General features: G+C 39.0%; 2 protein-coding genes across 22 annotated transcripts in view; both read left to right on the top strand.

Moving 5' to 3' along the window:
- The window catches only part of LOC139135296 (filamin-C-like), a 150,517-nt gene that overhangs the window by 68,962 nt on the left and 61,360 nt on the right, over window positions 1-20,195 (top strand). For 4 of the 21 annotated variants that reach the window (XM_070702625.1, XM_070702624.1, XM_070702618.1 and 1 more), the window contains exons 1-22: window positions 8,489-8,689; window positions 8,974-9,177; window positions 9,512-9,664; window positions 10,121-10,285; window positions 10,568-10,774; window positions 11,147-11,299; window positions 11,664-11,822; window positions 12,188-12,340; window positions 13,197-13,358; window positions 13,592-13,798; window positions 14,202-14,363; window positions 14,658-14,819; window positions 15,056-15,268; window positions 15,565-15,717; window positions 16,018-16,179; window positions 16,470-16,676; window positions 16,979-17,134; window positions 17,815-17,886; window positions 18,134-18,211; window positions 18,778-18,840; window positions 19,194-19,256; window positions 19,631-19,705. The exons of 8 other annotated variants lie outside the window; for them this stretch is intronic. In XM_070702625.1, coding sequence (XP_070558726.1) covers window positions 8,521-8,689; window positions 8,974-9,177; window positions 9,512-9,664; window positions 10,121-10,285; window positions 10,568-10,774; window positions 11,147-11,299; window positions 11,664-11,822; window positions 12,188-12,340; window positions 13,197-13,358; window positions 13,592-13,798; window positions 14,202-14,363; window positions 14,658-14,819; window positions 15,056-15,268; window positions 15,565-15,717; window positions 16,018-16,179; window positions 16,470-16,676; window positions 16,979-17,134; window positions 17,815-17,886; window positions 18,134-18,211; window positions 18,778-18,840; window positions 19,194-19,256; window positions 19,631-19,705 — 3,298 coding nt within the window. In that variant the 5' untranslated portion in view covers window positions 8,489-8,520. Of the gene's footprint in view, window positions 1-8,488; window positions 8,690-8,973; window positions 9,178-9,511; window positions 9,665-10,120; window positions 10,286-10,567; window positions 10,775-11,146; window positions 11,300-11,663; window positions 11,823-12,187; window positions 12,341-13,196; window positions 13,359-13,591; window positions 13,799-14,201; window positions 14,364-14,657; window positions 14,820-15,055; window positions 15,269-15,564; window positions 15,718-16,017; window positions 16,180-16,469; window positions 16,677-16,978; window positions 17,135-17,814; window positions 17,887-18,133; window positions 18,212-18,777; window positions 18,841-19,193; window positions 19,257-19,630; window positions 19,706-20,195 lie in introns of those variants that run through there. 9 more of the 21 variants (XM_070702628.1, XM_070702627.1, XM_070702626.1 and 6 more) reach the window with 7 other exon arrangements.
- On the top strand, window positions 1,088-8,151 carry LOC139135300 (titin homolog). The gene is made up of 7 exons (XM_070702638.1): window positions 1,088-4,807; window positions 5,260-5,418; window positions 5,818-5,961; window positions 6,199-6,354; window positions 6,733-6,858; window positions 7,429-7,629; window positions 7,973-8,151. The coding sequence occupies exons 1-7, from the start codon at window positions 1,783-1,785 to the stop codon at window positions 8,125-8,127; spliced, it is 3,966 nt and encodes a 1,321-aa protein (XP_070558739.1). The 5' UTR covers window positions 1,088-1,782; the 3' UTR covers window positions 8,128-8,151.

Here is a 20,195-nt window from a genome sequence, read left to right as displayed (position 1 = left end):
GTCGGCAGTCAAGTATTAAAACAGTTAGTTAACATGCATATCTGCCAATTTTGAACCCCATACTTTAAATACGGCAAACATTTAGAAGTGGTTAATCAATGCATTCATTATAATGGCATACTTGTGTACTTGTGAACAATTCAGACAAAGTCAGCAATGAAAGTAAATTTAACAATTTACGAATGACCCATCAGACATTATGAACAAAGGAGTTTGATGATGTTCACACGAATTGTAAAGCAGATTGGGTTTAAACTGAATACAGTAACAGCAGAAAGCATGAAGAGCCTTATTGGGCTGACAGCAGTTATGCCAGCCCTTGTCGAATTTTGTACCACAATAGAAGCATTACCTTCATACAAATCCTTGTTAATGAAACCAACTGCAATGATTTCCTGACTCTTAAGCAAAGACACTGCTGCCGTAAATTATAAATAACTACATCTGCATCCGATTCAGGCGATGGACGAGTTCGTGTCTCCTCTAAGACAGAACGCTACACCATCACAAGAGACGACTTCAAACCAGGTAAAGCATCGCACACAATTACATCAGGGGATCATCTGGGAATGGGGTCACTGTGATCTAGTGACAGTGGGCAGCAAGCAGCTCACATAATATGTTGGTTTGCATGCTGATGGGGTTGTGTTTTTTTTGCACAGGTACATGCAGTTCCAGTGAAACCTGGAAGCAGAGGGTTGCACCCTAGCTGCAGCTAGCACATCTTGTGCATAGCAGCAACATTAAATACCATCTTAAACTAACGGGGAATTTTCCAATGAGACAATAAAGAACCATTGTATACTAACAGCAAGATTTTCCTAATGGGATTTGAAATCGGGATAGACGGTGTCCAGTACATCATGTTGGTTCTATATGTGATGCGGTTGGGTGATTATTTCGAGCAGAGCGCAGGAAGACCTCATCACTTATCGAAGACCGCAGACGTATGTTTTCCACAAAAGGAACTACAGAAACACAAGTGCAAAGGGTACAGAGTGAACGGCAGTTCAGATCACATCAAGGTAAAATATTAATTTTCAGTTTGAGGATGTGAGCACTTTATAATTGAAGACATTATGTGGTGGGGCATTTCACATCATGAATCTAACTGAACAAACAACTTTCATGAGCAATGACCAATTGTAATGGTTAGGTTGGTCTTTATAGGGAATTCAGTCACATGAATAATTGATTGTTTTGTTATCACCATGAGTGAATTTGGTAGAACTAACATGACTTAAACCAGGATAATAAGTTCACTCTCTCGCAATTTGGCTTGCAGTTCTGGGCAAAAGTGATAATAAGTGGACACAGATGGCATGTCACATTTATCACCAGTAACATAGGGAGCTAATAGGGGTAGAGAAAGGGGTAGTGTATATCATCAGAGGAAATAGAGACTTCCAGGAAACCATTCTTGGTTGTGTCTAAGGGCTAATGTCTACTAATCCTCACTTGCACCCAGTTTTTGTTTTTTAGTCATACATTGGGCACATGGAAAAAATTTGTCTCTGTGTGGCTTATTAATGTCACATTATATACATGGTGTAACAGCTATGATTGCAGAACACTTGTATAGTAACAAGGGTTATTGGTTCATCATGGGGATTACATTTACTTAAACCTACAGTGGATTGGTCATGCTCAGGCACACACTACAGGAAGTATCACAGTAGATTATGGAGTGGGTACAATGCAACTTTGTTGCTAATTACTCTGGGAGTCAGAGTACTCTTTCATACTGTGGCCAATATTACAAAACATGTCGTGTAAATTGTCATGACAACAGAATATTCCTCAGTGCAAGAAGTGGATGATGACGATGAGCCTACGCCACAACAGTCAGTCATCACTGTCCCGGAGAATGATGATGAGCTAAAAGGAGAGAAGAGCATCACAATTATAGACAAAGATGGTACTACCGTCACCACTTTAATTCCACATACGTCGAGAAAAACCTGGAGCAGCCAAGACATATCTGTACATCAGGGATCAGTGACAAGAAGCATGAAAACAAGCAGCTCCATGACAACGCAGTCGTCTACATTCAGTTCATCCAGGCATGGCATCATGCAACACGAAGAACAAGATGTGATAATCACCAGTGCAGACACCACTGTGCCACACACAATAACTGCTGAGATCCCTGCGCCAAAATTTGACACAGTTCAAAGGTCAGGTTTCTCCACGTCCAAGGAAGGGTACACCATCCAAGAAGCGTCTGCCTTCTCAAGCACAAAAAGCAGCTTCTCCAGAACGGAATCGTCGACACATACATCAGTCAAACGGAGTGTTTCTAGACATGAAGAGTCAACATTCACTAAGTTTGAGGAGAGTGCCAACTCCTCAAAGCAGACATCGTTTACAGTGTTTGAGAAGGATGTCAGCACACCTGCCGAGCCTTCAACCACAGTAATCGAGAAGGTGATCTCTCTACCAGTAGAGACCTCAGTCACATTGATGGAAACCGAAGTCACAGCTGAATCACAGGAAACAATAATGAAGACAGATGCCACAGAATCAGTGGAGTCAACAGTCACAGTCATTGAGAAAGATATCACAATGCCTGTTGAATCTTCAGTCATGGTCATAGAGAGGGATGTTACCGTACCGGTGGAATCAACAAACGTACAAGAGTCAATGAAGACAGATGTAGAGTCAGTGGAGGAGTCAACAGTCACAGTCATCAAGAAAGATATAATTTCACCGGCGGCGTCAACCATCACTGTCATTGAGAAAGATGTCACAATGCCTGTGCAGTCTTCTTTTACAGTTATAGAAAAAGAAGATACAATGCCTGTTGAATCTTCAGTCACACTCGTAGAGAGAGATGTTACCCTCCCAGCGGATTCTACTGTCACAGTGATTGAGAAAGATAATACAATACTGACTGAGCACATTGATGTCATTGAGCCTGTGGATTCTTCAACCACAGTAATCGAGAAGGTAATCACTCTACCAACAGAGACATCTGTTACATTGATTGAAAAAGAAATCTCCACTAATGTACAAGAATCAATAATGAAGACGTACGTTACAGAGTCGGTGGAGTCATCAGTCACGGTCATAGAGAAAGATGAAACTTCACCGGTGGAGTCAACCATCACTGTCATTGAGAAAGATATCACAATGCCTGTGCAGTCTTCTTTTACAGTTATAGAAAAAGAAGTTACAATGCCTGTTGAATCTTCAGTGACAGTCACAGAGAGAGATGTTACCATACCAGCAGATTCATCTGTCGCAGTGATTGAGAAAGATACCACAACACTTACTGAGTTCACTACAGTCATTGACAGTGATGTCACAGAAAAGAATGAATCAACTGTCACAGTCATAGAGCAAAATGTCACAGTACCTGCAGAGTCCTCTGTCACAGTAATTACAAAAGATGTCACAGTACCTGATGAGTCTTCCGTCACAGTCACAGAGAGAGATGTCACAACACCAGTGGATTCAATTGTCACTGTGGTAGAGGACGATGTGGCAGAATCTGCACAGTCAACAGTCACAGTAATAGAGAAAGATTACACAATACTTACTGAAACCACTTCAGTCATCGAGGATGGGGTCGAAGAGCAAGGGGAGTCGACTGTCACGGTCATTGAGAAGAATGTCACGGTGCCCGTCGAGTCTTCTATATCAGTAATAGAAAAAGATGTAGCAGTACCTGTTGAGTCTGTTGATTCATTCATAGTGAAAGATGTTACAATACCAACTCAATCTTCTGTAACATTTGTGGAGGAAGACGTCGTAGATTCAGAAGTGGAGCCAGCTGAAATAGTCACAGAGAAAGATCCTACATCACTGGCAGAACCAACCATGGATGTGGTAGAGAAAGTTGTAACAGAATATGGCGAGTCAGATACCACATTCATAGAGAAAGATGTCACAATACAAGTGGAATCTACAATTTTAGAGAAAGTTGTAACAGAAGAAGTGGAGTCGGCTCCCTTATTGACAGAAAATGATGTCACTATACCATTGGAGTCTACTGTCACAGTGACAGAAAAAACAATACCGTTAGAGTCAACCATAACAGTGCCATTAGAAGCAAACATCACTCCGATAGAGAAAGAGGAAACAATACCAGTGGAGTCTACTGTCACCGTAATTGAAAAGATTATCCACATTCCAGAACAAAGATCTGTCACTATAATCGAGCAAGATGTAACCAGTCCAAGAGAGTCCGTTTCTTTCACCTGGCAAAACCAGGGGACCGCCAGAATGGCCAAAAAGTCTGAGGGGGATTTCGCTGTCGAGGGAGGGTCTGCGATTTCCAGCACCAGAAGTTCTTTATCTAATGCTCAATCAGCCAGCTACACATCTGTCAAACGCAGACACACAAAACGTGGAGAATCGTCAGTTGCATACTTTGAGAGAGATGCAACCTCACCAGATCAGACATCCGTCACAGTTGTTGAAAAAGACTTGAGGCTGCCTTTAGAATCCTCAGTGACCGTTGTTGAAAGAGAAATCTCAAGTCCCCAACTGTCGCCCGTCTACCTCAGGGAAATTGATGTCACCATACCTATTGAATCCGTCATCACAGTTGTTCAAAAAGAAGTCTCCATTCCGGAGCAATCACATCTCACAGTGATAGAGAAAGATGCCGGCGAACCAGTAGTGTTCAGATTCAAAGTCATTGAGAAAGAAGTGTCTATTCCACAACAGTCGTCAGTCACTGTCATAGAGAAAGACGTCAAGATACCATTTGAGTCAACTGTTTCGGTCTCTGAAACGGATCGGTCAACAAGGGTGCAACAATCGGTTATTGAAACCTCTAAAAAGGTGCTGATTCCAACAGGTAAATTACTTTTTTCAATTGAAGTGTCCTGTCTGTTTTCGTGTCGGTGTCCATGCCAGAAACTTAATACCTTTTGTCACTCTTCTATCTGTGGTACTGTCTCCTTGTATTTTGTTCCTGGATTCCAATCAAGATATCTCACTCTGATCTGACAACAGCTGTTGAGCCGAAAGATGACAAATGTACATGATATCACCGTAATTTTGAGAATTGTTCTCATACACTCATCGAAATAAGTACTGGGGTAGATATCAAAGCACACACACATGACAAATTTAAACCTGACATCTGACACAAGTGAGTGTATATGTAGTGAATAGGTCAGGAAGTGGAAACAACTTCATACAGTATTGGTTACAAGTACCTTCAATGTACAATTAGTTGTAACAATTTTATTAAAAATGTACATGTACCTTTCAGTCATGTATTCAATGTATCAATTTAACAACCAGAGTATGCTCTTGTGGAAAGAAGTGAATCTATGCCAGTGCTCCATATGGATGTCTCTTCTGTGGAACATGGTGTGGCAGGCGAGCGGGAGCAACTGACCATCACAAATACTGATGACCAAATTGTCGAACGTCATACAAGTGTGACAGATTTCCCACCAGGTAGGGCAGACAGTCAGACGGTACATCATCTCCTTTCAGAAACAAAAATCAGTATAGAAGTGTGAAAATCAGTAAAAAAAAGAGTGTTTTATCATTACAGAGATTTCATTTCTTTTCTTTTCTCCGCTTATGTAAGTGAAAGTCTGTGATGAAGATAATTGTTTGGGAGTATTTCAACCTCTTAGAAACAGAAATAAAAATGAATATTCAGATTTGCTCAGTGAGATGTTGCAATCTACACAATGTGGGGTGTGTGGTCTTCTACTGGGTACTCTTACTGGCAGTGCAAACGGTTGCTACAATACAGCAAGAGATACATGTACACCTCAATGGCAGCATATTGTTATGTCACCTTCAGAAGTAACCCGACTCTCCCGATCTTCTATTCTAATAAAACAGTTACTGTCCTGGTCTCATCAAAGGATGAGGGAGAAATTTCTCACAGGCACGCGAGTGTCAGTGAACAGGACGATGAAGACGAAGTTTTCACAGAGACTAAAGAACCAAGGATTCATAGTTCTGTAGCGTTGAATTTACAGCCAGGTAAATGTCACCCTTAATGAAATTATAGTACCTCTGCTCTTCATTGCATTTTTCCCTCAGAACAGGATAGCTGGTTGTACCGGTATATCTTTTTATGGACAATATGTGTAATGTAAAGCCCTGTGAATAAAGCAGCATCATCAACTTAGGTTTTTGCAGACTTTGAAATATTTTAAGTATGCAATTGCGCATTTTATCTTCTACAAAGTCTTACGTTTGTAATACTCAACTCTACAGTCACCACTGTGAGAACAGGTTTCAACAAACTTGGACAAAGGTTTAATACCTTTTTTGGGAGGCTAAAGAGCTCTGAACAGGACCAACAAGAGGAGATCGTCACTGTGGAGAGAGAACACAGAATTGAAAGTGAAGCAGAAACGACTTTGCAACAAGGTAAACCAATATCGGTTGTGTTGTTGGTCGAAGGTATGTTTGGTGTACACAGCCTCACACACTTCGATGTCAACTGAGGTAACTTTGTTTAGGGCTGTTTCATGACAAAATGCAAAGTTTATATGTCGATACGATCAGTGATCTCTTCTCTACTACCACCGTCAGTACTCATGTGATATTGTCAGTTGATTAGTAACTGAATAACACCCTGGTATAACCAAACTATGAATATACTCTGTAGGTTCAGCATTGTAGGATAACTAAAATGTGATGTTCATTCTGATGAAAAATCACGTCAGGCCTGCTACTCTATCCTGTTTTCTGATTTTGAAATTTAGAGCAACTTTAAAATGTTGCTATCTGTCCTTGTCCATATAGACAACACAACCACCACTGTCACGGAGGAGATAGTATTAGAACGACCATCCACTGAAATTATTGTAGAAACAGATGCTGTTGGTATAGACGACTCCGAAGTCAAAGAAACTGCTGATCATTCAAAAGGTATAGGGTTGGGTGTCAATTTTGGTACAGTCATGCCGCTCGTGGTTGGACACATTCATGCAAATGAGCAGCACACGTTGCACAAGTTTGTTAAGACGATCAGCACACACTTACAGGTACCGGTATATACAAACTTCTGATGCCTCTTTGACCATGACTTTCTGTTATCTTTCATTCTAACATAATATTTTGAAGACCATGACAGAACAATGTTGTCAAAAGATACAGGTCTCAGCTTGTTTCTCATTCCTGAATCTTTTTGTATCCAAGCTTTTCATGGATCTTCTTCATCCTTGCTGGAATCTTCTCTGTCAATGTCTTCTTATACTGTCGGTTGCTTTTATGATCAAACATGATCTGCGTTCACTCTCTTTTCCTCTGAAATGAGCGATAGTAGATGATTCAAACTACTCGATGAACCTCACATTTTCACATCATCACATTCCCAGCACAACCTGTACAAATATGAACAGGAAAACTGCTTGACAGACACTTGCCTCAAATGATGTGTGACAAAATGTGATTCAGACTGTTTGTAAAGGTTTGCTGTATCTTTTGCAATGAAAGCAGAATCCTTCGTGCAAAGAGGTTTGACAACACTTGGAGGAAAGTTTCAGATAATGATGTCACGGGACAAAGGAAAGAAAGAGGATCATGTAGAGGAGATCACTGCAGTAGAAGAACCTGCAGACACTGTCTTGGAAAAGGATGATGTTGATGACCAAGAGACAGAAGACAGAGAGATTGTAGATGACAAGTCATCAAAAACAGGTATATGCCTGTGAAGAAATAGTGCTTAATGTTTGGTATTTTTTGGTGAAGGAAACTTACTTTATACATCAAATTCAAAAGTGTATTTGCATCCAACGAATGATGCGTATCTTTGTCTCAGTTCAAAGGATGATGATCCCCTAGTAACTATCGATGATTAATTGAACAATAGCTTCATCTTTCTTACCCAACAGCATGTTTCACTCATTTGCTCCATATGGAGCTTGATCTAGTTTTCAAAATCAGAAGCTCAAAAAAAAGATAATTGTTATTGCAAGTGAGGTTTTTAGGATAAAGTTGTTTCTGAATTCTTCAACCTTTGGTTCTGTGTTTAATAAACTAGTTACTGTACTCAGGAGAGGTTTCACGAAATTTGGAGAAAAGTTTCAGTCAATAATGACAAAAGACACGGTGGTCGAACAAGAAGAAGTCCTCAGCAAACATGAAGAGCCCAGAATTGAAAGTGATGTTGACGTTAACTTACAACCAGGTAACTGATGGTTGCATATCACAGATGTAAACATATATGATTGACACGTACACATACACTGGCAGTATTTTTAGAGAGACTAAGAAACAAGAAATGGCTTTAAGTCTTTTAAGGACACAAAAACTGCAGACTTTCATATTTGCACTGACTATGAAACATCTGGTTTTTCACTTTATAATTTGCTGTATGGATAATTGTCACTCAGCCTTCAAGGATACCAATGGCTGTACTCAACTGAGAATAAGAGATTCACAGTTTATTGTGGATGACTGTGTTGTGTTTTCATGAGCAAAGCATCAGCTCACTGGTCACTGTTGTGGTGATGGTTGGTACAAAATCAGAATCCAGTTCTGTAATATTATAATTGGTTTTTTGTCCATGCATCAGAGCAAAGTGTCACCATGGTTATAGAAAGTGACTTTGCCACGGTTGAAGAGCCTGCTGTGTTTGAAGCAGGCATGGTGATAGAAGAGGAACCATCAGTAAACGTTGTTGACAAGGATGATTTCAATGTTGATGTGAAGGTAGTTGAAGATGGTGAAAGTCCAAGTGAAATGACATCAACAAGAGGTATATGATTTTGTCTCATCAAATGTTTGGGGGTCTTTTCATAGATCAGTCGACATGATGTTGTGGATTTTTGGTAAATTTTTGGTGATTAATTATGGAACTATTTTTGCAGTCATTCTGTTTGTTTTTGTATATCTCATTCATAAACATGAAAGTATTACGGACTCTCAGTTTGTTCACCTTGTTATGAGAAATACTTTGAAATCTTGATTTCGTTGTGGTATTTAATGGAATATGCAGACGTAATTGAAATGTGGTCTCATTGTTTCTGTCAAACTTGCCAGTCTCCTTTGTTAAAAGAGGTTTAACCTCCATTGGAGGAAGGTTCAGTTCGATGATTTCAAGGGACAAAGGCAGCGTACAGGATCAAACTCAGGAGAGCACAGCAGAAGAACCTGCTGACATTGTCTTGGAAACTGATGCAGCAAATATTCAAGAAGCAGAAATTGCAACTGATGTAAATGAAAATGAAAGAACTTCCAAAACAGGTAGATGTTCATTCCAAGGAAAGTCCCTTTAATGTGATTGGGATATTGAATGATATGCTATTTGTAACCATGTGGTTGTGTTTGAGTAACAAGATAACTGCAATCAGGAAAGGCTATTTGGATTTATACTTTATAAAACAAATTCAATTCCACGGAGTGCCAATGCTAATGGATATTTATGCAAGAAAAGACAGGAGGGCATAGTTTTGTAGGTTTGTTGCCTTTACGCAAAAAATTATAGTGTTGGAAGTGCAAGTGGTTTGAATGAAATTCTGAGGGATTTTTTAAAAACATGGCTTTGTATTTCTCTTTCGTGTTAATTTTATTAAAAAAGTGACAATCGTAAAGAGGGGTTTCACTAAGTTTGGAGAAAAGTTCCAATCGATGATGAAAAAAGACACATCGGAAATACGGGAACAAGAGGAATTGATCACTGTCACTGAACAGCCAAGCATTGAAAGTGCAATTGAAGTGGATTTACAACCAGGTAAACTGCTCCTGCCAACAATATTCAGTGTAAACAAGAACAAGTTTATAAAATCATGAATACCAAGTGTATTGATCGTAAATACGCATACATACTCATCAGTCCAGTACTTCTTTTATTATTATTCACTGATTTTGTGAAAAGTTCATTCACCTGAACACAAGACATTTTCCAACACTGATGAAGTACGCATAGCTGTTTACCATGGCACCATTCAGAGCATGTCTGGTAACATCAAGTTTGAATTTGGTCAATTTCTTTTGGTTTGTGTGGTAATGGTTGGTCTGGTTTGGTATACATAGTAGTACATAGTAGATGACCATGGACTCGAGGAGACAGTGGGACTTTGCCTCGTAATAAATCAAGTGTGAATTATAATTTTGTTGGTTTGCATGGTGATGGCTTGTAGAAACATTGTAACCACTTTATGATGACTGGCATCTATTCATGTATCAGAACAAAGTGTCGTCACTGTGGAAAGTGACACTGCAGTGGTCGAAGAGACCGATGTCTTGGAAACAGACACGGTGATTGAAGAGGTCCCATCAGGTATGATTGTAGAAAAAGAAGAGACAATCAGTGTTGAAGACGGTGAAATCACTGATGGAACATCCTCAAGAGGTATATGTATATTGGTATTGTTTCCATTATGGTGGTCACGTTTTGGTATTTATCAGGTGATGATTTTAACATTGGGCGAAGATTTTTTTCAAATTTATTTAACAATCATAATGGCAATGTTTTGTTTGAGCATTAGTATTGGTTCGGCAAGTACTGTTCATTAATTCAAAAATGATTCCATTTTTTTCACTTGAAGACAGGATGATTTGTGAAGTATGTGTTATCTTAATATTTAAGCAAAAGTAAAAGTAATTCTCCAATTTTCTGTTCAAAACAAACTAGTCTCCTTTGTGAAAAGAGGTTTGACAACAATTGGAGGAAAGTTTCAGATAATGATGTCAAGGGATAAAAAGAGTAACGATGATCAAGTAGAGGAGATAGCTGTGGTAGAAGAACCTCCTGAAATTGTCCTGGAAAAGGCTACTATTAATGTACAGGAGACAGAAAACACACTCGATGTCAATGCCAGCGAGGAGACATTCACAACAGGTACATTTATGTTCAGTAGGAAAGCCTCCACAATGTGACCAGATATGTGGTGGAACACTCTTTGGTTGTTGGTGGTAGCGTTGAACATGAAATGTCACTTTATTAGGAATGGATGTTTTCTATCATGTTCCCTCTGTTTTTGACCTCTATGCTGTTGTATGATTACCATCCAAATATGTATAGCTAGGGACTTGTTTGGTCATATATTATTGTTCAAATAATAGTTATTTTTTCAAGTATTAAAAATGAAGTCACAGAGGAATTGCCTTTGAGGAGAACATTGTTTCATGGTGGTTTAGGTTGGAATTTAGCGAAATATTGAAAGTTGAAACCACGGCTTTCTTTCCCTTATGTGTTCATGTTATAAACCAGTGACTATGGTCAAGAGGGGTTTCACAAGGTTTGGTGAGAAGTTCCAGTCACTGATGACAAAAGACACAGCTGAGATAGAGGACAAGAAGGAAGTAATCACTGTAGTTGAAGAACCAAGGATTGAAAGTGGAATTGAAGTGAATATACATGCAGGTAAACTGTTGACCCTGTGAAATTCCAAGTTAAAGAGGCATGAGGATACAACTCGTACAAAGCCACTGCATTCAATGTTGACACTTAGGCACACTCTTCCATAAGTATCAGTGTACTGCTTCATATGCCAGAGTTGACAACTTCTGTATAGATTAAGAATTACTTTATGTTAACATGCATCATTCGATGAGCACTGGTTTGATACTTACATATATCTCCCCGAAGCCCCCCTGCAGACTTGAGAGTATGTACAGTACTTGATTGGATAGAGATTATGCACAATGTATCTTGTTTTGTACGGTGGTGGTTATTAAATACATCGTCAGTCTGTGAATATGATGACCTGTGTTTGTTCACATGTCAGAGCCAAGTGTCAGCACCATTGAGAGTGAGATGGCCATGGTCGAAGAGTCTGATGTTCTTGAAACAGACGTAGTCGTAGAAGAACCTGTAGAAATCAACATAGAAAAGGAGAATTTTAGTGTACCAGAATTAGAAACGCAAGATACGCCATCTTCACCAGGTACAAAGCTGCCTACAGAACATTATCACATGGACACGATGTTGATGTACAATGATGAAAAGTTTGTCGTGATAAACAAATATGCAAGGCATGAATTATTTCTGAGGAAGATATTTAAAATTGCATGATGTAAACTTATTTTAAATTCTGTGATGAAACAATAAACATCAAATATAATTTGAGGAGCGATGTCATTCTCAAGATCAGTGTATTTCTACAATGACAATGAAAGGTTAAAAGAAAATAGATGATTGCATGATTATCTATTTGAACCAAAAGGGTCTCCATGCATGATGCAGATAATGATGTAAAAGACATAAATATAGCATATTTTGATATATTTTATTTTTCATTCAATACGCCAGTGACTGTGATAAAGAGTGGTTTCTCTAAATTTGGAGAAAGATTTCAGTCGATAATAACAAAAGGCACCACCAAAACACAAACAGAAGAGGAAGTTATCAATGTGACTGAACAACCAAGATTTGAAAGTGGCATTGAAGTAAATGTACAGCCAGGTAAAAATGTTGGATGATGCCAGGTGTGAGGGACACACAGCATACAAAACCCGTTGTTTTGTTCTTTCACACACAGAGATCCACTGTGCCTTGCTTCTGTCATTGCGTGGATAGTATACAACGCTAAGCTGTGTATTCACCGTCTTTAGTGCACGTCTTTCTTACAAGGAAACAACCCTAGGCATTCATTGTTTCACAAGATTGTGCAGCTACTGACAGTACAATTTATTTGTATTGAGGAAACCATCGGAGTCTGTCTGAGATTACTTCCATGTGCGACTAATAATGATAAACTACTTCTGTAAACTTCTTCTCTTTGTCTGCAAAACTTCTGTCCACTTTAAAGGTCGTACGTGTTGCTGGTAGACCGTACACCAAGTCATTATCAAAAAAGTGCTGAGTTGAATAATCATGCAAGCATCCACAATGTCTTGCACACACTGTGGGTGAATCATTTGATATCTGAGATAGCTGGAGGAAAGTGTGGACAGCTGAAGGAAATTTATTTTGACCATTACAATACCAGTTTTTCCAGGTGTTACTTCAAAGTCACTTTTTTTGGCCCGGCAAAACCAATTGTTCAGGGAAAAATAATTTAAACAATCACAGTCACTTTACAGTCAAGTGTCTATCATTTAACACAACTTTCTAACACACCAGCAACTTTGTTTTAATATATAGTCACATAAGGAGAGCTTCACTGTCATTTTTGGTATTTTTTTCATTAACAATATGTTTTCGTTCAGATTTTTTTGTGGTTCTGATGTTCAGTAGGCTAGAAGGGTATCTATAAATTGGTTATAAATTAATGGAATATGTTTTTGAAGATGATTACTGGTCTTTGTCCATATATCAGAGCAAAGTGTCACCATTGTAGAAAGTGACATTGTGATGGTTGAAGAGCCTGACATGTTGGAAACAGAGATTGTGATTGAAGAAGAACCTTCAGAAAGCATTGTAGAAAAGGACAGTGTCAGTGTACAAGAATCTGAAGTCTCTGATGAGACATCTTCTAAAGGTACATAGAGATCTTTAGAATGTTATCATAGTGTACTTCCAAGATGGAGATGATTTGACAATAACAGAACTGTTCAACTACCGTATTTTAAACACTTGTTGTGTGCATATAAATTGAAATAAATTTGTGGTTCATTTTGTGGGCACCTCTTTCCAAGGGTGTGTAAGTATGCTGCTAACATTTTCACAGGAAGTGTAACACTTAAACTTTCTGTTAATTGTCACACACATCAGTGTCCTTTGTGCAAAGAGGTCTGACAACACTTGGAGGAAAGTTTCAGATAATGATGTCACGGGACAAAGGAAAGAAAGAGGATCATGTAGAGGAGATCACTGCAGTAGAAGAACCTGCAGACACTGTCTTGGAAAAGGATGATGTTGATGTCCAAGAGACAGAAGTGAGCAATGATGCAAATGCCAGTGATGTTACATCTAGAACAGGTACATAGGATTGGTTACAAAAAAAAATCCTGTTTTAGTCTTGTGGCTGTTCCTATAATAGGTGTTGGAAAAGAGGTGTTTGGTGTTGTGTTTATTAATACAGAAAATAACTCATAAGGAATAATCAGAATCTAGAAACTAGAAGTAATCATTCTTAAAAGTTTGAAGAATGGTAAATGATTGTTTTAGAAACTGAAATGTAGCTGCTGATGCCCTTCAGCTATTTTATTTGATTTATTTCGTATACATGTCAGCATTCTCTCTTCGGTGTATTAAATGTTTTGATGGTAAGAGGTAATGTTTTGAGTGGACATTAGAGTGTCATTTCTGGTTGGTGGTTGAAATGAATGAAGTGGATCTGATGTGTATTAAAAACTTCTTCATCCTGTGTTTTATAAACCAGTGACAGTGGTTAAGAGAGGTTTGACTGAATTTAAAGAAAAGTTTCAATCAATGATGACAAAAGAGACTGTGACAGTTGTTGAAGAGGAAGACAAAGAAGAAGTCGCCAGTTTTAGTGTACAGCCAACAATTGAAAGTGGAATTGAAGTGAACATAGAGCCAGGTATACTGTGCTTGATTAAATTGGTGGCTGTAGAGTGGTGTTATGGGAAAGTGTTACACTTTGACTGTCACCTGTAGGTGGAGGGAAGGGAATGCACATACACCTGCCCATGGTGGTTTCAGTCTTTGTACATAGTACTATCCCCTGATGAGCTCCAGTTCTTTGTTTGGAATTTGTTCAGAGGTGTGTCACATGTCTTACTCTGTGATCAATGTGAATCACTGCTGTTTGTTGTCATGGTGCTGGTTGGCTGAAAAGATTTCATCCACATACTTGTATTTCTTCACATATCAGAGCAAAGTGTCACCATTGTAGAGAGTGACATTGTGATGGTTGAAGAGCCTGACATGTTGGAAACAGAGATTGTGATTGAAGAAGAACCTTCAGAAAGCATTGTAGAAAAGGACAGTGTCAGTGTACAAGAATCTGAAGTCTCTGATGAGACATCTTCCAAAGGTACATAGTGATCTTTAGAATGTTATCATAATGTACTTTCAAGATGGGGATGATTTGCAGACTATGAAGGAACTGTTCAACTATTTTAAACACCTGTTTTGTGCATATGATTTGAAATGAATTTTTGAAATACACTTCTGTGGACAGCTCTTTCCATGAGTGTATGAGTACCGGTATGCTTTAATCATTTTCACAAGAAATGTAACACCAAAACTTTCTGTTGTCACACACATCAGTGTCCTTTGTGCAAAGAGGTCTGACAACAATTGGAGGAAAGTTTCAGATAATGATGTCACGGGACAAAGGAAAGAAAGAGGCTCATGTAGAGGAGATCACTGCAGTAGAAGAACCTGCAGACACTGTCTTGGAAAAGGATGATGTTGATGTTCATATTGAAGAGACAGAAGCTGGAGAGAGTGTAAATACTACAACTGTAACGTCTAGAACAGGTACTGGTCAAGAACTTTGTTGAAGAAGATGGGTGGTGGGTTTTTTAGTGTGTTCTAGATGTTTCGACAAGAAGGCTACGGAAGTAGTAGGTACACATGTATTCTCTTCTGAGAGAACATGTGCCATTCATGATCTGACCCAATTTTTTCAAGTGCTCAGTCTCATTTCTTAACTGATGTATCACCTTGAAGACAACTCTCTGATATAGTTTTTCTCAGCCATGTCTTAGCATGACAGTGTGACTGAACCTCTTGTACAACACTGTGACATCTATTTTCTGTATGCACCGCATCAGTGACAGTGGTCAAGAGGGGTTTCACAAGGTTTGGTGAAAAGTTCCAGTCACTGATGACAAAAGACACAGCTGGAATAGAAGGAGAGGAGGAAGTAATCAGTGTTTCTGAAGAGCCAAGGATTGAAAGTGGAATTGAACTCAACATACAGCCAGGTATACTGAGCTTGGTGAAGGCTTTTGATACGGAGTGAAACACTCATGATATATAGGTGCCACTTCTCTGGGTTTCTGTCTTCTTGTTTTCAACAACAGAGAATAGTTTTCACTTAACAAAGAGCATTTGGTGAACGCTGGTTTTGGTGTTTTGAGTATTTTTGGTACACCAACAGCACCTGTAGGGTGATGAAGAAGTTGTATCAAGTCATGATTTTGGGATGTGGTGTTGGTTTTGCGATGGTTGTCAGGTGGAATTATCTATATCCTGAGTGACATTTTTGTGTGTTTGCATATCAGAGCAAAGTGTTAGCATTGTAGAAGGTGAATTTACACTGGTTGAAGAGCCTGTCGCTATGGAGACAGAAACTTTGATTGAAGCGGAACCTTCAGAAACCACAGTAGAGAAGGACAGCATCAGTTTTCAAGAATCTGAAGTTTCTGACGAGACATCTTCAAAAGGTACATACTAATGCACTCATGGCCTAATGTCAACCAATACTCTGATAGTTGACTGGTAAGAGGTGGATGCGTTTTCACAGATTAACAAGATGGTACAATGAGAAGATGACGTCCTGTTACTAGGTCCCTGTTGTTATGAATCAAGCTGATTTGGTCATTTTGTTCACACATACTGTTAGATTACTGTGATACCTCAACATTTTCCTCAGCTAAATACCGGTAGTTCGCATATCATAACTTTCGTACATTTGAAATGTAATACTTAAACCCTGTCTTGTCACTCAAACCAGTGTCCTTCATGCAAAGAGGTTTGACGACAATTGAAGAAAGGTTTCATGCAATGATGTCACGGAACAAAGATAGTAGAGAGAACCAAGCCGAGGATATTACAGTCACAGTGGTGGATGAACCTACTGAAATTGTCTTAGAAAAGGATACTGTGAATATACAAGAGACGGAAGTGACAAATGATGTAAATGCCAGAACATCTTCAAAAGGTACACTTGCAATATTGTCAGTGAGCTGAGTTCAAAGGGTACATAAAAAATGTCACATTCATTATAGCTTCGCTAAGTCTAACGTTTGTAGATAATTTTGCGTGCATTTCTGTGAAATTTATTTTCATGGGGACATGGATGATATTGAACATAAAAAACCTGTCCAACTGTATACATTTATTTTCATAAATATTGCAGTAACCGTTTCATAATCTGTGTAGTGGTAATGTTTAATGCCTTGCATAAGACCGTAGAGGACTTGAAACATTGTAATATTGTGTGTCTTTACTCATTCAAATCAGTCACCATCGTGAAAAGGGGCATCACCAAACTGGAAGAAACGTTCCACTCTTTAATTGGGAAAAGTGCCACCCCTGCTGGTCAGGTGCAAGAGGAGGTCATAGTGGCACAAGGAGAACCAATAATTGAACGGACAATCCTCACATACTCTGAGCCAGGTAAAGAATAAATTGTGGGAAGTGGAACCAAAGTGTCTTCCACAATAGATTCTGATCTATCCTCTGGTGTTGCACTTTCAATGTGTATTTATTAACATGACATAAAACAATACAATAAACCATACTTTTCACTGCAAGCTAACTGTGTCAGTTTCATGTTCTGTATTGGGTATCATAACAGTATGTCATTGCTGGCATCAATTTACTAACAGTTAATAGTACTGCATGATACTCATTGCTTACTAATTCGGTCAACAATCAGGGATCCTTGGACTCTCGTCATGAGCACTGGCACCTGTCTGGTACTGGGAACTGTGGAAGCTTTGGTCATGTGGATTGATCAGGCAAAATGTGAGTTCAAGATACGTTTTAAATCACCTTGGTACAGGTGAGGTACTGGGCAAGACACTGCACAGACACTGGGGAGGATATTGTTTGGCATTTTCCAGACTCTTGGCTGGTCATGCATTGTCAGGTGTCTTCAAATATGAGAAGTTCATCTTGATGTCTCCAGTGGAAGCTTGTACGACTGAAGACAAACAACAGCATTATACTCTGACACTTCCATCATTTCAGCACTACCTTACACAGATCAGCCATTTCACTTTTTTCATCAAGTTTTGCCAAGCAGTTTGGTCTGTTGTGAATTTTTTTGCTTTGTATTTTGCCATTTATCACAGAGGATGAGGATGAAACTGATTTTACGGAAAAGCGGACCTTCAAAGTGTCATTTTCCCGGAACATTTCAGCAGGTAATGCTTACACTGATGAACTTGGTGAGCACTAATATGTCTGTGTATGGTATACATTGTTGTAGTTCGTTAATTTTTGGAAGCTATCCAGGAGACTGGTGAGATTGAAGTCAGTCAACTAACAAGGTGACGGATTGATTCCTTGCCACTTTTATCGAGTGCAAGGATGGTGGTAGAAATATCATATCCCCCAAATTCTGGTGAGCCCCCCTACCAATATTAAAATCCAAATTTGTTCTGAAATCAGAAGAAGAAGAGTATTGGAAAGTTATTGAAGGAGACACCATAAGCATTGATGGCATGAAGAGTGACGTTCTTGTACAAGGTAAATGATTGTTAGGTATATGGTGTGTGGCTTGAGGAGTTGTGGCCAGAAACAGCATCTATTACATGTTTATTGTAAACATGTTAAGTCATTACTAATAAGGAAGAAGGCACTGTTGAGATGTTAGGAAGCTAGAGACTTGGTGAGAAAGGAGCAATTAGTGCAGACTAGCCTCTCAGTCCAAGGCAGTGAGACCTATCAGTCTTTTAAGGAAAGTGTGAATCAACTGTGTTATGGTTTGTCTACAGCCTACTGGCCATTATAAGTTTGATGGTGTCAGACTCTGTCATTTTTGGCATAACACTGGTACTATACCCAGTGATTCTTTCGGGTAAACTTCTTGAACTTTGCGTTCACCTCCTGCATCATATCGGTTCTGCATCAGTAGAAACCATGATACTACTGGGCAAAGTACCATTTACAGGACACATGTACAAATGACTCAATCATAAAATGAGTACCAACAGATACTGGTGTCATAAGTTAACATAAGCCAGGACCAGCTGGTTTTTGTACAATTTTTGACAGTTTTCATTTGGCTTTTTGTTTTAACTCCCCCATACCAGAAGAAGACATTGTCCCATCTGTGCGAGATTACAGTGAGCCAACCTTTGCAGAGCCTATGGCAGGTAAATAAAAAAACAGTGATAAGCTCACCAGACTGTGGAGGGTGAGCACTGAGGCTTACGGTATAGCTCAAATAACTTTCATGATTGATGGACCTGTGAATTCTGTCAGAGTTGTTTTGAGTGTGGCAACATAACATGAGAGATGAGTATGTAAAAGTGCCGCACAAGTGGTAAAATGAAATTAGATGATTTGGTGTAATTTGTTGAGTGTAGTGACTCAGAAGACGTCACCATTGTTTTGAAAAGTATTGTAATATATTTTGAAATGTTTATGTTTATTTATTGAATAAAAAAAATTCTGATGATTTTTGGTGGGTTGATCAATGTTCATTATTACAAATCTACTGTACCAGAATACCTGAACAGCACTGAAATGGATCACAGCTTTGAGATGATACAAGAGGACATGGTACCAGGTAACGAAAAACCATACATTACGTTTTACAGTTGGAAATTTATTGGAGAAGGGAACTGTCATCTTGAAATAAAACTCACATGTTCACAAGTACACAAATATGCCATATGTAAAGGTTATCCGTAACAATGACAGGATGTATCTGCCTTTGCTCACTGAAATGCATTGACAGTGCAGCGATAATGCAAACATGTGTTACATTGTTGTCTTGTATTACGGAAATATACTTCCTGAATGCAAGTTGTATAAAGTGTCATAAAAAAACCAACCACGAAGTCTGGCAGCAACAGACAAAGCAACTTTAAAGCTAAATTGGCACTTTGTAACATGGGTTTCTGTCTAGATGTACTAAAGATTGCACATATGCTATTGCAGAGCGACAAAATGGCGTCTTCTCATTGCCAGCATATGGCCGCAGAAACACACCAGTCAGAGCCAGGGTAGTGCCAGGTAAAATAAAACCAGATATTGCAAATTTGTTTGGCCTGGTTATGGCGATCCTATGGTGTTTAGTAAGGTCAGTTTTGCAGCATGAGGTGGTAAAAAATATCGTAAAAGGTGCATGAGCGATGGCAATTTCATGATGGGAGCCGAGGGCGCGATTTCATAATGTACGTACCAGAGCATGCAAGGTGTACTGAACGCAAGCGGCGCGATATGATCAGTCTTTTTGTGTGACTGTTTACACCTCATGAAATTTTCATACTGTGTGGTGGGACGAATGGGTAATTTAAGGTTTTGTTCATAAAATGTACAAAGTAAGGAATGCCTTTGCATTAATGTGCAAGCCAACTCGTAGAGCGAAAATCCACCCAATAGTTCAACTTTATGAAACAATGGAGCAAATGCATGATTGTATGAAAGGTGACCAACACTTTGGGGAATCACATTTTAATATCAGATTATCAAGTCTCCGTGAGGGATGTTAACACTACGTCTG

Source organism: Ptychodera flava, chromosome 6 (genome assembly GCF_041260155.1).
Source record: "Ptychodera flava strain L36383 chromosome 6, AS_Pfla_20210202, whole genome shotgun sequence".
Lineage (NCBI taxonomy): Eukaryota > Metazoa > Hemichordata > Enteropneusta > Ptychoderidae > Ptychodera > Ptychodera flava.
Note: the sequence above shows the minus strand (reverse complement) of the source record. Positions and strands in the feature narration are given on the sequence as shown.